Source organism: Passer montanus, unplaced genomic scaffold, assembly GCF_014805655.1.
Source record: "Passer montanus isolate IOZ18808 unplaced genomic scaffold, ASM1480565v1 scaffold103, whole genome shotgun sequence".
In the NCBI taxonomy this organism is placed as follows: Eukaryota; Metazoa; Chordata; class Aves; order Passeriformes; family Passeridae; genus Passer; species Passer montanus.
In genome coordinates, this window is record NW_024356838.1 from 1,384,033 (window position 1) to 1,400,348 (window position 16,316).

At 36.6% G+C, this 16,316-nt stretch overlaps 1 protein-coding gene across 2 annotated transcripts in view; it reads right to left on the bottom strand.

The window, feature by feature from the left end:
• The window catches only part of CDC14A (cell division cycle 14A), a 50,804-nt gene that overhangs the window by 25,087 nt on the left and 9,401 nt on the right, over positions 1 to 16,316 (bottom strand). For both annotated transcript variants that reach the window (XM_039718485.1, XM_039718478.1), the window contains exons 3-6: positions 14,490 to 14,565; positions 8,933 to 9,025; positions 6,640 to 6,719; positions 607 to 673 (exon numbers count right to left, since the gene is read on the bottom strand). In XM_039718485.1, the coding sequence (XP_039574419.1) occupies positions 607 to 673; positions 6,640 to 6,719; positions 8,933 to 9,025; positions 14,490 to 14,565 (316 nt within the window). The remainder of the gene's footprint in view (positions 1 to 606; positions 674 to 6,639; positions 6,720 to 8,932; positions 9,026 to 14,489; positions 14,566 to 16,316) is intronic.

A 16,316-nucleotide genomic window follows, 5' to 3' on the forward strand; every position in this document is an offset into this window, starting at 1 on the left:
TCAACAAAATTTAAAGGTCCCCAATTAAGAACTGATGTAAATTTTTTTAAGAGAACAATACTTGGAGCTTAATAGCTCAGGACTACTTAAAGTGACACATCAAACCACTAGTAAGATAGATTAATTTCCACTGGTTTTAAAAAATTTTGAAAATATCAGTGTCAAACACAAGTGTTTTGGGGAAAGCAGGGGCCAAGTACATGCAAAAACTGTTCTGATTAAATCAGAGATTTAAGATTCCTAGGTATCTGTTTCACTTGACCTCATCAGCCTGTCATTCCCTCTCACCAGTGGTTATAAATGATCTATCAGCACACACAGCACAGTGTATTGCATCAAGAGCTGTCCCCAGCCAGGCCTGGTGAATTTTCATGTTCTACTTCACGAGCTGAAGTTCAAAAAGCTGTCAAAGGCCAGGCCAGGCAGTCAAAGTGCAACCTTGCTCTGCCATCAGTACTCAAAGACACGTCTCAGTAACTTAGGTTTCATCACTACTCACTCACAAATCTGCTCTGAAACCAGGTTTTATAATCTATTTAAACAGTATTTTTCTTCATGTTTTAAAAATCAATTTAAACCTGTTTTGCTAAGAAAATATGTTATTACCTTATTTACTCCCTGTAAACAGTCCAAGATGGTAAGATTGTATGTGCAGTTCCCAAATGAAGCGTCCCTATAGATTTAATACAAATTAATTTAATATACACAAAATTATTTTAAGAACTAGGGCAAAGGCAGAACACAACAGAATATATTCAAGCTATTCAATACCCTTGCAGAACTCTGAATTAAAGTCCAAAGACATCTTTTTAGAAGTTTGTTCAGGCTAAAGTACTCCCCTACCCAAGATGTAGCTCAGATTAAATGCAGTTAGATATTGCAAGCTACTTTAGGTCCATATTTTACATCAGGTAACTACATGCTCTTTACAAAATTATTTATGCTATCCTGGAACAGGAAGGTTTGCATTCTCTCTGGATTGTGTAAAGACAGTAGAAAATAAAGCACAGCTTGCTTTAACCATTATTCAAGTCTTAATTGAGTTACACTAACAGGGGCAGGCAAATAAGACTAATAGTTTGGAATTAATCCTCTCTGGATTGTGTAAAGATAGCAGCAAACAAAGCACAGCTTGCTTTAATCATTATTCAAGTCTTGAGTTACACTAACAGGGGCAGGCAAATAAGACTAATAGTTTGGAATTAATTTACAGGCTTCCATTTTGATGCCCAATTACAGATGTGATTACAAGTTTTCCCGATGTAATTAAAATTATTTGAGCTCAGTATACCACATGAAAATTACAACTTGTCTGTAAAAGATGAAGTGAGACTCACCATCAAACACACAGCACTAAAAAAAAGTATTGTGGAAAAATTAAAATGTACTTTTCGAAGTGTGCTTCAGATTTTAACAAAACTCTGCCTGAGCAGATTATTTCTTTATCACTCATTAAGGAAATCTTTTACAGCTTTTCTCTTTGCTATCTTAGACAAGAGTCCTAAGAACTGCAGTTTATCAGAATAGTAAAATTTTAGGTTCAGACAGATATGTATTTAATCTATAATTGATTCAAAATTTCAATCTTTCATTGAAAACTTTCCTTTTTTGATAAAACTTGCTATAAGTAGTATGAAGTTTGTGATATGTTCCTTCAATCTCAAGTACTTTAAGAGTAGAAAATTCTCTCCTATTCTTTAAGAGCAGAGTAAGTTTGGCAGTTTTGAGCAAGCATTGTTCATAGAAAATAGTTTTAGAAAATTAAAAGCTTCTATTTTGGTAGTCATATTGCAGACAGGCCATTTAAAAATGCTTTCCAATTATTAGATTATTAAAACACTCTTAACCATAATGTTTTGGAATGGGAACTTTGAAGTGTATATGAATCTTCCATATCCAAATTCAACAGAGAAGTTTTAAAAATGAGAAGCCATAAAGTATTTTCATTATGTTGAATAAGCAGATCATATCAAAACTTAATATATGAATTTTACAGACAATACATTTTTGACAGATAATGGATTAACATTATTTTTTTGAATATCACATGATAGCAGATCATTTTAGCACAAAATTCTTATAGCAAACAAAAAAGTCTTGTGAGAAAAAAAATTAAGGGCCCTAATGGGAACACATACATAGCAGAAAGAGTTTAAAAGCTGTACCAGTTTTCTGGAGGGGCTGACAGAAATAAAATAAACAAATGCAAACCACAAAATAAAATATTTAGAGAAACATGAATAGAAGATATGGTTGTAGCAGCCAGGTTCTATTTTATATGTTATTTTGTTGTAACAGTAATATAACTTTTATTTTATCTGTATGTATATCATTACTTCTTTGAGTGACAAGGCATCTGATTGTGCTGTACATTAAAACTATGCTGGGGGGGAAAAAGACCCCACATAATCCCTAATCCACTAATAAGAAATACTACAAAAGAGGGAGGGAGGGAGGGAGGGAGGGAGGATGGTGGAGCTGACCTAGATGTACAATTCCAGGTGTACAGTATCCTCAGCCACAGCTCCCAGAGCCAGCTGTTACCAGTGAGCTGCACACAGCTGACATGGACTGCCTCCAGCACCCACATCTCCAACCTCTCATTTCTCCTGATGTGCACCATTGAAGTAGGAACTGATCACGTTTCATTACAGTATTCTTGGAGTATTTTGTGCCCAAATGAATAGCCACCTTACTTTTCAAACAGTGACAGAACTCTATTCACTTTCAAAATGAGAAAAAATGTGAGTGTTTCTAGGAGATGCAGATTTAGTAAGAATCTGAGCTGGCATTACAGAGGTGCATATCCCACATCCGATTTCACAGTTGTACTGACCTCAATACTGCATAATGCTTTCCCTTTCACCAAACCTCTAAACACTGTCAATAACAAAACAATTTGTTTCCCCAGCACTTGCCAATAAAGAAACAAACCCCAGAAGCTGTGAACTAAAATCCATCTCTAAATTCATGTCATTATTTAGAAACTGAAGATAATAATATCAATTTTTTTGTCAATAAAATTATTTTGAGGTAAAAATCTAAAATTCTGCTTCTCAGTAGGCAACTGGTATTCATGACAATTTTAAATGGTGTTAGCACTGTTTTTTAAATGGAAGTGAGAAGATACAGTATAAGATCTTCAAGAGACCAGAGCGTCACCAAGTGACAGTGAATCAGCCAAAAATAAGACAAAAGTGTCTCAAAGACAGTAGTGCCTTATCCTGCCAAGTTATCTTTAGTTTTTCTATTATAAAAACAAAACAAATTTCCCTGAATTTTGTAAGAGGAGCAATCTGATTTTTTTCCACCCCTGAATTGTATTTGCTGAAGCTGTCTTTAAATGAAATACCAGCTGAAGACGTAAGCCGATTAGGGCTTTTTGAGGTCACTCAGCTACATGAAAGTAGATCAGTTTCCCAGTGCTCACTTCATGTAAACCTACCTCAGTACTCCACAAAGAATCTGACAATGCTGTAGCTTCTCCCTATTCAAAGTTGTCTATTTTTCTTTCAAGTAGAGGACACTTCACGTATCAAATTAACAAATTTGTTAAATACAAGTTGTAACACTTAACTGACCATTGCTCACTGACAAACTCTTAAACTATTCAAACAGAGATGACCTATATGACAGAAGTTATATAATATCTAAGTTCCAGGCTGCAAGAATAAATTCAAGTCAGTAAATACTGAACAGCAATGATTAGTATCTCCAAATTACCTCCCATTAGAAGATGAGCAAAGAGGTAAGACATTTGGTTGTTTTGAGTGAGAGTTATTTTAATCCAGCTTTTCCCACTGCAGACCCTCATCAGATCTTCTTGCTCTTCTCTCAGCACCAGTAATTCTGGATATCTTGTATATACCAACATCCATCTGTGAACCCCATACCTAAATAGCCCCTCCCTGTCAGACTTCCCATTTCTCATCTAGCTTCTTATCAAAATCCTTCATTTTATTTCCTCCCCACCCTCCCTTTATTTCTTTGTCTCCCCTCCCGTACAGCCACATTACACACCCACTTTCCCCAGCAGGACAAACTACACTTCAGGTAACAGAATCTATCTAGGCTCTATTCCAGAGGCAAGAGCTGACATAGTCCAAAGCAAATGCAAAAGAAACGTAAGTGCTTTCCAGCCCCACCCCATTCAAGAAAGAATACTCAGGAAATCAGGATGTTTAATTATTCTAGCAAAAGCTCCCAACACTATATTCCTTCTAGAGACAGCAAGGCTCAAGAAGAATGTCTCCCTCTAACATCGCCAAAGCTTTGCCTTAAAAAACCCAAACAGAGCAACAAAAGCCCAAACACATACCAGACCCCACCCACACCAGACAAAACCCACCACTAAAACCCCATCATTGCCAAAAGCTTTAGCTTTAGACAATAATTTCTCTCACAGCAACCTAGAGCTTGAAACACTTGGAAAAAGACTGCAAAGCAGTTATGTTTCAGAATATCCTACTCCGTCCATTTATTGCCGTGTTCTCCTGAAGCTGACAAATGGAATTAAACAATTATTCTTTTGTAATCATTTTGCCAACCCAGACAGCAAAACCTGAGTATTCCCTTTGCTGGACTTTGCCTTCTTCAACGTTTTTGGATAGCATACTCTTCCCAGGGAAACACAAAAAGCTCTTTTGTATATAGTATAAATATATTTATATTATATAAATAGAATATAAAATTATCTCCAGAAAATCTTGCTGTGTCTATTTTTTTCATGATTCTAGAGTAGCTAACTATTGTATTTTGAAATAAAATTTCATTAATTCAAACTCACAAGGATTACCTATGAATAATCAATTAACACTTAACGGGAAATTATTTTGCATCAATAAATTTGTTACTGTGGTTCCAATCAGCCTCACAAGAAATCAGAGACAATTATTTTCATTAGTCCTTACCAGTCAAGCAGATATGGCATTTTCTTATCATTGCTGCTACTATCAATATCAGGATTACAAGGAATTAGTTGCAAGGCAAGACTATAGCCTTTGATTGGAGCAAACAGGGTCCTGTGAGACTGTTCTGCAAACACACTACTTCTCCCAAGTTTTCTGTCTTACCATTTTGGTACCTAACAAGTAAGTTTTTTCACTCTGTCAAAACTCTTTTCTACACACCTTAATTTTCACCTTGGTGGGGTGAGAAAAACCTAAAGACATATCAATTTACTACAGTTCCAAACAGTAAATTTCTTTAGTTGGTCAACAAGATACGGCTATTCAGCTATGGGGCCTGATGAGATGTATCCATCCTCAGGGTCCTGAGGGAACTGCCTGGTGTTGTAAAGCCACTCTCCATGATATTTGAAAAGTCGTGGCAGAGAGGCTCAGTCCCCAGTGAGTGGAAACTCCTATTTTTAAAAAGGGTAGAAAGGGAGGGAACTGCAGGCTGGTGAGTACCACCTCTGTGCCTGGGAAGGTCATGAAGCAGATCCTCATGGAAGCAATGCTAAGGCATATACAAGACATTGTCTAATGCAGATCATGACCCCTGTATCTTATATATAAACTGGAGATGTTAAAAAACACTGACATGTTTAAAATGACTGATTATTTATGCATTGTACCAAGTATCTTCTATGATTAGCTGAAAAAAAATACGGATACCAGTAGTTCAGTAAACTTCTTGGGCTCTGGAGAGCTATCAATGATCAGATCAGTGTATAAATTCTCTGTCAATAAAACCTATCACTGATTTAATACCTTTTCTTTAAATGTAGCTTATTAAGATTTTGTAGCCAAACTGGTCTTGACATTAAAAAAAAAAATCTACCAGCCCAGCAGTTTATACTGCATCTGGCTTCTGTGCAAACTATGAGAAGAGACAATCTGATCTTCCTTTGCTGAGTGGCTGAAGAATCAGAGGAATTTGATATAGACAAGGTAGGTCTACATTTCCAAATGCATTGGCTAACAGTGAACACTACTTGCAAAATGCAGATTCCCCTATAAGAGGGGATATTGACCTTCTCACAGTTGCATTCTATTGCCAGTGTTTGCATAAGAATACCATGAGGTATTCTCATTCATAAAGCATAAGGGCATTTCATAGTCCACACCATGAAAAGTATTTGGAAGTCTCTCTATTAGATAGGCATGATAGCTAAAATTCCTTAGATTCAAGCCTCAATGTGACCTGAGTACAGAATTTAAGACAGATTGATAGAAACTATTTATGATTCACTGAAAACATTCTGTAACCTTAATATCAGTACCTGTTCTGTAAAATAGAGAAAATATAACACCATAAAACCCACTTCAACCCTGTAAGCCTCACTAGCTAGGGACTAGGTAATTTCAAATATTTGAAAGAATTCCAAATAGTAAAACAATGCATATGAAGAAAAGGTTTAAGTGCTATATCACAAACATGCTAAGAACTACTTTCAAAACCTGACAGTTTGCTAGAGTGAGTCTTACTTAAGACTTGTATCAATCTAAATTATTTATTATTCCCACAAACAGCAAGTAATTACATGAGGTGTAAAAATATTTTTTCTGGAGATAAGTCCTTTTCATACAATACCTGTATCAGACATGAAACACCTTTTTGGGAGGCAATCTAAACCCCAAAATTTTTAGCAAATTTCAAAACAGAGAAGTAGCCTCATTTCTTGTGTTCGCATACCTAAAGGGAAGATATGGTGGATTAGATCCAGATAAAAGTGTCCTGTAAGCTTCTTCTGGTGTTTTCTTCAAGTATATAACCTAAAAGGAATGGGGGAAGAGAGAAAAAAAATAAATCAGCCATGAGCCTGACAAGTCTTTAAGCCAACAGGAACTTCCTCCAGCACACTGAACTTGTAAGAATGCATGTTATACTCCTTCATGACCAATTCCTCTGACAGATACAGATCAGAAAAGACATGCCTACACAAAGAAAAGTTTCAGCTACCAGCAGAAGTCAACAAAAACTTTGTTTTGTGTCAATCCCATACTTTAAAAAAAGAAAATTGGAAAAAAAAGTCACATACTGCTGCAAGTGAGAGACTTCAATGTTGCATGAATTACTGTAAAATAGCTTACATTTAAAGCTTAAAATCTTGCTTGTAGACCAAAGATCCTTAGAGGATACTTCAGAAAGCTTCAGGAAAAAGATGAGTTTCCATCTTATCAAGTAATTAGGGACATGAAGCAAATTTGTACCACATGTTCTCCCAATACTGCAGGTTTTATTTGACAGAAGTTCACATGACACTTTGACCTAAACACCGGTCATTGTCTGTCCACACAGCTCATAAAGGCTCGTAACAAAGACACCAGGAGGAAACAGAAAAAGGAAAGAGGAGAGGAAAAGAAACACTGAACACATCTGAAAAATCAAAACCTCTTGAAATCCATAGTTCCTAAAAAAATCAAAAGTATCTCAGATATCAAGAGCAATGCAATAACTGAAGGAGGAAGGATAATGAAATGAAGAGGAAAACATTACACTATGTCTTCAGCACCTAAAAAGTAGTGAATTCCATTAAGAAAAATCAAGGCGACATTTTCTGACTCATCCATATCAATGAAAAGTCAGCAACCAAAACTTAGCTTCATTTTTAATCTAATATGATGAATCTTCAGAGTGCTTTCCTTCTGCAAAATACACAGATTTTAAAAAACCCTAACAACACAAAGCCCAGTGTGAATAGTTTGGATAAGCTGAAGCTTTCTTTGATATGTAAAAAAGCTTTAAAAATTACTTTATAGATATTAACTATTCTCTTAGAGCAGTTTTTTAACAAGGGACAAGGTTTTCTTCCCTTTCCCCACTGTCACTACTGTAATTCTAACCATGTGGTTCTGCTACTTGTAAAACCAGATTCAATAGATACTGAACACTGTTCTTCCTCTGATATTTTCCTTTTTATGTTCTCCTCCTTCTGAGTCATGATGTGGTTGAAAGTCCCACAGTTAGGCCATTACACAGGAACATGACATGTAGCAATACTGGCCACATGTACCCGCTGTCAAGAAAACTCATGACATATTTCCTAAAAAGCTTACAGAACTAAAAGGAAATCAGTATTTTCCAAGTCCACCTTAATACTTATCCACAGTATTTGAAATGCAATTTGCATTTGTGTTTTTCCCACCTGCACCTACCATTTACAAATTAGAAGTATGCAGAAAAAGATCCCCTCTAGAGCTACTTAGATTACCACAAACAAGCCCTTCATGTTTCAGGTAGGGCTGAGATGTCTATTTAAATTTTTAAATTAGGATAAAACACTCCTTCAAGCAAACAACTGGACATACCATAGTACTTTATTATTACCTGGTCATTTGCTGCAACAGCTTTTCTCTCTCACTGGCATTACAGAAATCTAATAAAAGATATTACTACCAAAATACACACAGAGGAATCATGAGAGAGAAATATGTCCAGTCCATCTGCTACCTATAAGGAAAAGGAACAGGAACCAGGACAAATAAACCAAATCTCCTCAATTAACTTTCAAACACCAGTAGAGCTGTGGCACACTGTCTACTACCCTGGGTAGGCTATGAAAATTAAATGATAAAATAAATAAATTCAATAATCACTATGCCTTTGGTGTAGTAACTTTAAGAAGGCTGTGGGAAAATCCTTTTCCTTCTCAGTCTGAAACTCACTACTAACATGAGAAGCAATTCATCCTAAGATGATTAATTAGAAATAAGCAATTTGGATTTTCAACATTCAAGAAAATAGTATCCTACGGAAAAACATGTAGGGCATCTGCTCAAACCATTCCCTATGTAGTAAAATAAACGGAGTTTAGGGATGATGACCAGGTTTCTCTAAAATACATACAGAGTTTTCAAAGACACTTTAGAGACAAAGGAAATGACCATCTGCCCACCTCCCTAAAGGAGCACCCCTTGAGAAGCCACTTGACACACAGAAGTCTCTTCAGGAAGGTTAAAGTATCCATGTGATCAAAAATACTTACAGCATATGAACCTATTAAAAACGCTGCGTTCGCTCGCTTCCGCTGGTCAAAGCTGGTGTAGTACACAATCTTCTTTCTTGAGAGACTGAAATACTGTTTAAAGAGAATAAAAAACAACCAGCATATTTACTAAGAAAAGAATACACTTTAAGAATACTTCAGCAAAATCACTTTTCCAAAGCTGCAAAACATGTTAGAGAAAATTCTTATCAAGAGATTCTTAAAATTAAAGGAGAAAAAATTACTGATACTCTGAACAATCCTCTTATATCACAGACAAACAAGAGTGCAGGCAAATAGCCACTGTTTCTGGGCAGATCTCTTGGTTAGCTGTACAAAAATATGTTATAAAGTGGAGCTGAACCAAAATCTTCAATATAAAAATCAGGATCCCCCCCCCACCAAGTTTGAATATTTGAAACACTCGCTTGTGAACACTGATTAAAGACATTGAAATTTTCAAACTAAAACATCATCCTGTATGTTAAACCTATTTAGCACATAATGCCGTGGAGAAGACAGAAGAAAAAAATCAAGCAATCAACTTTACAGTAATTTTATAAGTTGAACACTTCCATCTATACTAGTTTAAAATGGGGTGACAGACATATTTAGAAACCTTCAACAGCAAGAATTTACTTAAAAAGGTAAAATAAAATAAAAAGACTGTATAGGAGAAAAGCCTGAAGGAAAGGCTAGGCAAAGACAAAACTAGTAACACTCACAATTCTATTTCTTTATGAAGAAAAGAAGCCTGTGTCAGAATCCTGTGGACAAACCTCCCATTGAAAACAAAATCAACAAGCATCAGAAAAGAATAATGACAAGCTGCAGCAAAACTGTTTAAAGCCAGAGAGACAATATTGTCACTTGAAAATGGCAAGTTGAACAATTTACTGCGTTAGTAATTTTTAAAACTTCATGAATTGCCACACTTCCATTATACTACACCCCTGTATGTTTTTCCAGACCGATTTTTACAGCACTCCTACAGTTTTGAGGAAGTCATCAACAGATATACTAGATTCTGTTTCTAATTATTGAAGCATTTTTCTATTTTTAAAAGTTGTGTGCTCTGTAAAATGCCCTAATACCAGTGTTGTTGTTACCCAACTGCAGGTTTTTAATTCTTGACAGGTTTTTAATTCTTGACACTGCTGACACTTGGGGAGATGAGGTAACTGCTGCAGAATAGGGTTTCATTTGTAGTGCCAACTGTACTTCACTTCCAGAGACCTGTCCATGTCGAGGCTTCAAAACTTGCTGCAAATCTCATCCAAAACTTCTTGCAAATTTTAGAACAGTTTTAAGCACAGAATCAAATTTTCCAAAAAAATCAAATATCTGATCAGCCCAGGAGAAAGCTGATGCAGGTACCACAGTGAGTTTGTTACTCCCACCCCCACAGAAACAGCACCTTTACTCACAGTGCTAACTGTACCTTCCACCTCTGGAAGCTGTGGCTTGTAAGAGCAGACTGGAAGAGCAAGAGCTAATCAAAGTGAGTGTAAATAGGTCTGTAATTCCTGAAATTGCTGCTTGCTGTTGATTGGAAAAGGTTGCATCTTAAGGCCAACAGCAACATCTCTCAGTGTATATGCAAACACAAGAAGCACAAGTCATTACTTAATTAGTGAAGCATTCAATTTTTATTAAAATTTGACAAAATGAGTCCCAGTACTTTAAGATTCCTCCCTTCTTCCCCCTCCTCAATTTTTTAATTTTAGTGTTCTCTAACTGCAATTCCACCCATGATGTGTAGGTGGGATAAGATTACAGTAGTTATGCAACAGTGACAGAACTTCAATTATAACTTATTGACTACTACTTATTTTAAAGCAAAGTTCTTTGCAGCAGTTTACAGTGCACCTAAAACACTATTTTAAACTGCAGAGCTAGCTAGTGAGAAGTAAGTTCCATGGAGAAAGACCATATTTCTTGTTTTACTTTATAGAATGGATTTTTTAATCATATGGGTATATCAAGTCATTCCAATTTTGAAACACTTTTGTACCCAAAATAGCCATCACCTGAAGTTTCAAGAATATTTATATGAAAACAATGCATCAGTTTTATTGCAACATTTTCAAAATGTAAGGGTTTAATCCTTGTTATATGAAATATTTCAATGTGTTTTGAATCCTGACTAAAGCTTTAACAAAAAATTGAAAACTGACATTAATGCCTTATAGCATAGCAAGTAGCACAATTTAAGTTTTCAGAAGCCTATAAAACAAATATCTGTTTTTATTTGCACACTAGTTACAGAAGAGTTTTACAGTAGGTGTTTGCTGAAGTGTCAATACAATGCATCTGTTAACATTTATGTGCAATTTGCCAACTCAGTGCACTTTCATCATCAAAACTAAGCTATATGACATATTTATAAAAAATACTGATTTTCTGATCATATTTAGTAAGCTACATCTACTCCTCTGGCCAGGTTCAATGATGAGCTTTCACAACAGTTCTGGGAGGTTACAGTTTTTACAGCTCCAGAGCTCCACCTGAAAGGAGCAGGGCTTTAGATCCCTTAGGCACTGCACAACTCTGAAGAACCAGGAATGTTTCAACAAAGACTTCTTCAATACAGGTACCTAGGGAATAACTATAGCTGCAGATAACATAGTTGCCAATAATCTTTTCCTTTCCACAACAAAACTAAGGTGCACACACTATGAAGCACTAAAATTATTCTTTACCCGTGAGAAAATTGTATCAGTTTCACACACGATTAAAAGAAAAATTTTAACAGTATAACAAATAGTGTCTGTCAAGATACATCCCAGAGGAACAAACCGAAAGAATCTTGTGAATTAAAAGCAGAAGTTATACAGAAAGTGTAGTGGTTTTTACTTTAGGAAATAAAACTAATTCATAAAGTGTATGAGAGGGTTACAGATTATTTACTTTTACTGTAGGATGGCAATAGCAACCACCCCATGACAATCTGCACACTCTTTTATTCCGATGATCAAACAACTCCTGCAGCTGGTCACAGGGCACCCTTAAGGCAAGGGTGTGCAAGCAGCAGTTTCCCAACAGGGCTCTCTCTCTGTCCTTAGTTTAATCTGCACTTCCCATCTCTGAAACACTCATCTCAGGCTGCTTACCTGTTACCTGGTGCCACATGACAATTACCATACTTTTGCTGCTCCAGGGCAGGTAAGTCACAGGTAACGAACTTATGAACACCCTAGTTCAGGCTCCAGAACTCATCTTGAGGACACGTGTGAAGGACAGACACAAGAAGATGAGGTGTACAAATGGTGACTAATTCCTCCCTGGGGAAGCTGAGCAGCAGTCACTGTAGCTGGGCCTACAGTCCCCAGCAGATGCACTCCTCTGGGGCACGTAAACACACATGCAGAGGCAGGTTTCAGCCCTGGGTCTGCCTTACAAGCCTACTTACCCACTGCAGATGGCATCTAAATTAGGAGAGTGTGGCACAGATTTTAACTGCTAGAAGAGCAAAGCTTACATTAGCAGTACCAGTCTGCCCCAGGGGTAGTGCCAATCAGCCAGACTGGAATCCATTCATATGTAAGTTTTATACCACTCTGGCAGTACTCCAAGCTTTAGCTGTTTGGTTCCAAGTATTGCTTTCAAGTGGTTACACTATCAAGTTACCCTTCTCTCCTAGGCACTAGGAGTTTAATTTAACCTATTTGGAACTAGCCTCTGGCAAGCCACAGGCAATAAACTGCACTTCCTCCCAGGGGGAGACCTCTGGTCCTGGCCAGCTGTACCACTCACCATGCAGTGCAAGTACATTCACTCTTCTCAAAAACTAGAAAAGTTACATTAAAATTGACATTGCAGTTTGCTAAACTAACCCTGCAACTATCAGGGTTAATAGTTCCCATTAAAAGAGCTAATTTAGCTCCTTTGGTTTTTTTTCCCATCATAACATCCAATCTCCATCACCTTACAAGACACTTCTGATGATTCGCTTGCCTCATTCAGTGAGCAAGATGATGGCCTTAGAACAAGAATAAAGACTGCAGACACATTCCTGTTTAATACTGAACCATTAAAAAAATCCCCTGAGATATTTATCAGTTGCATACTTATTTTCTGGGTGAAACTCCTGGTACCTAGCTTAAGGACTGAAGTCAATACATGAGATGTATTACAGTCCCAAACAGATCAGAGTCACAACTTAGAATAGGAGGTTGATTACTGGCTCTCCTCTGGAGTAACTGCTTCACAGAGCAAGCACACTCCAGTTTTTAATAACACAAATATAAGGTCACAAACCAGAGAATTAAGGTGAAAAAATAGATTCCTACTGAGTAAGAAGCACTGGTCATGTGTTTGAATGGGGCAGTGGCACTGCAAAATGGGATGATGTATTTATAAAGTGCCTGGTGTTATCAAATGGCAAATCCAACATTTCCCCAATATGAGCACAGGCATTCAAAATTACAAACAGTAGAGATTAACTTTCCCTAAGTATCTTTTTAAAGTAATAAGCAATGTAAGTTTTCACTAGAAGCACTTGTTTTTTTTCCAGAAATTTGCAGCAACTCTACAAGCCCTTCAATTTGCAGAACCTCCACTTAAGAATTCATGGAATTCAGCACACCCCTGAAAGCAGCAGCTAGCATGAATCAACTTAACTAAAGGTTGCATTTGTGTCCCTATAGAAATAATGTGTGTCCCATTATAGAAATAATGCCATTTTCAATAAAGGGACCCTCTTAACAGCGGCCAAAGCAATCACATCTGTTGCCCCATTTCCCCCTTCTCTCAGTAACAGGTCTAATATTTTATATGATAAAATATTTTAAATCTGTAATATTTAGATTATTCTGTAATATTTAGTGAAGGGTCTCCTCATTATCTGCCCATAAGTTATATTAATCAGCATTTTGGAATTAAAACATATGTTTCATTTCTTGTACTTGACAGACTTTCTATGCATGATGCAAATCACTTCTTCACAGGTATTGGAGAAAGTGAAGTCTGCAGCTGTACAAACGCTCAGAGGACTGGCTGGGATGGAGCTGGGATTTAGGCACAGCAGCCAGTGTGATGCTGTGATTTAGATTTGTCATCAAAACTGTGTTGATAGCACACCCATGTTTTATCTGCTGCCAAGAAGTGCTCTCAGTCCCAAGGCCTTCAGTTTCTCTGCCCTGACCCCTTTTCCACTGAGGCTTACTTTAAACAGTGGGATTTCAGGAGCCTTTTTTTGCTCCTTGAGTACCTGTTTTTTCAGTTATTCAGACCAGCATAGACACTTCATTAGTTGCAAACCCTAATTTGTGGTGACACACCAGGAGCTTTTGTTACTATTGTCTTGGAAGTGTTAAGGTTATGCAAAAAAAGATGAACACAGCCTTCAGTCACCTGCCTCACTGCCTAAGCTGAAATGAGGGCATATTATTTTCTTTCACTCTTCAGAGGGAAAAAACCTCAGAACTAAATATCCTTAAAGCTTAGCAATAACCACCTAGCTAGTGGGCACCTAAGAACCACTTTCAAACTGGTTAATTTTATTTTAATTTGAAAATACAAAAACATAGGAACATTGTTTTTAAACTAAGCTTACCTTTAATTTCTTATTTAGTTTACAGCAGTATCTGTATAACATTGCCAAATTTAGAGGTCCAAAATCTCCATAGAAACTGGAAAAAAACCACAAAACAGAGTTATTTATACAAAAGAGCTAAGCAAATTTCAACATTCATGTTGTTGATAAATAAAGCTGGAAATCAAGGATACTGAGTAGCCAATACACATGGAATAACAGATAAATCCTTTATTGATTAATTTAAAAGGACAATAGTAACAATTAATTTAAACTTATTTGTAGCTTCAATTTAAGATAGTCCAGTAGCTACTTTTCTTATTATATACACACACTAATTACAGAATTTTTTTTCTTCATCCCATGACATCCAGTCTGGTTTTGGCCAAAACCACAGAATGAAGACTTGAAGACATGATATTCATTTAAACCATGCTGATGCCATCCTAAAGATTCTACAACTGCTTAAGATGAGAATATAGCATTACCTACTATCAAGAATAAGCTAAACAGAATTTCTTATGGGTGATAAAATTTATTTAATAACATCTAATCTTGATCTCTGTCTGAAGTTTTAGCTCATTTCTTTATATACCTTTCTTTACTATTCCAGAGATTAGATATTACATACATACTTTACATCTAATTATGTTTCTTTTTGTCCCCCAAATCCTCTTGCCTCCAGGTTGTTCTTCCAATTTATTATCTATTTCATGTTGTAAATATCAACTCCTCATTGTTCTTGTTTCTCTCGTCTACATTTTTAAACTGTGTTACCTTTGAACAACAATCTCTGGCCTTAAGGGAAGAGCTAGTAGCAGTAATTTGTACAGGAAAATTATTGCACAACAGGAGTTCCTTTTAGTGATTCCCAGTGCTCTTCCTAGCAAACCCTCTAAACAAGCACCTATACAAATAACAGCAGCCTTTATGCAAGCAACTTATAGCAACCTTGTCTAGAGTACCCTCTCCATGAATTGTGCAAAACTTAACCTGCAGACTTCCTTCAGTAATTCTCCTGTTGTGTATAAAAATCTTAATCTTCATGGTCTATGCAAATTTATTGAAGCACACATTATGATTTACAGTGAGAACAGACTACTACTTAAACTGCTTTAATTTCATCTACTTTAAGCCTTTTTGATAAAAGAGACAGGAAGCTTCTTGCCTACTAACAAATAAAAAACAAGTCATCAGCATCTGAATACATTCTGTTTAGGGAATCACAGAGCAAAAAGCTGTTCTGGACTTACAGTCTTTGAAGGAGTAAAACGGTACAGAAACTACATGATATAATAGATGGCAGCACCTATCAAGCTTTCTCCCCCCCAGCAAAGGGTTTATTTTTCAGGAAAACAGATTTCAGTTGAACATAAAAAGAAAACTTCCACCTTTAGGGCAATCAAACACTGGGAAACAATTGCACGGAGAGGCTGTGAAGTCACAACCAAATTGTACAAGGATCTGAACAACCTGCTCTTGTCAGCCCTGCTTTGAGCCCATGGTGCATTACATATCTGTGGAGTGTCTTCTGCTTCAACCATTCTGCACAGACACAAAAACAAATTAGGAGTGCTTCATCTTTTTAGTGCTTGTGACATCATTGATCTCCTCCTCCCCACATTCTCTCAAACAACAAAGCCAAGACCAGAGCAAAAAGAAACAATCATATTAGTTTGATCACTCCCTAAGACAAGGAGCCTTCCTGCCACACCAGTGCTACCTCAGTATCATCTACTTCACAATATCAAGTAACAACACAAGCTTTGGTTAAGAATCAGTTCAGCACAAAACATTATGATGTAATTACAGGAGCTAATTAGCTGGAAAAAAGACCAAGGTGTCCAA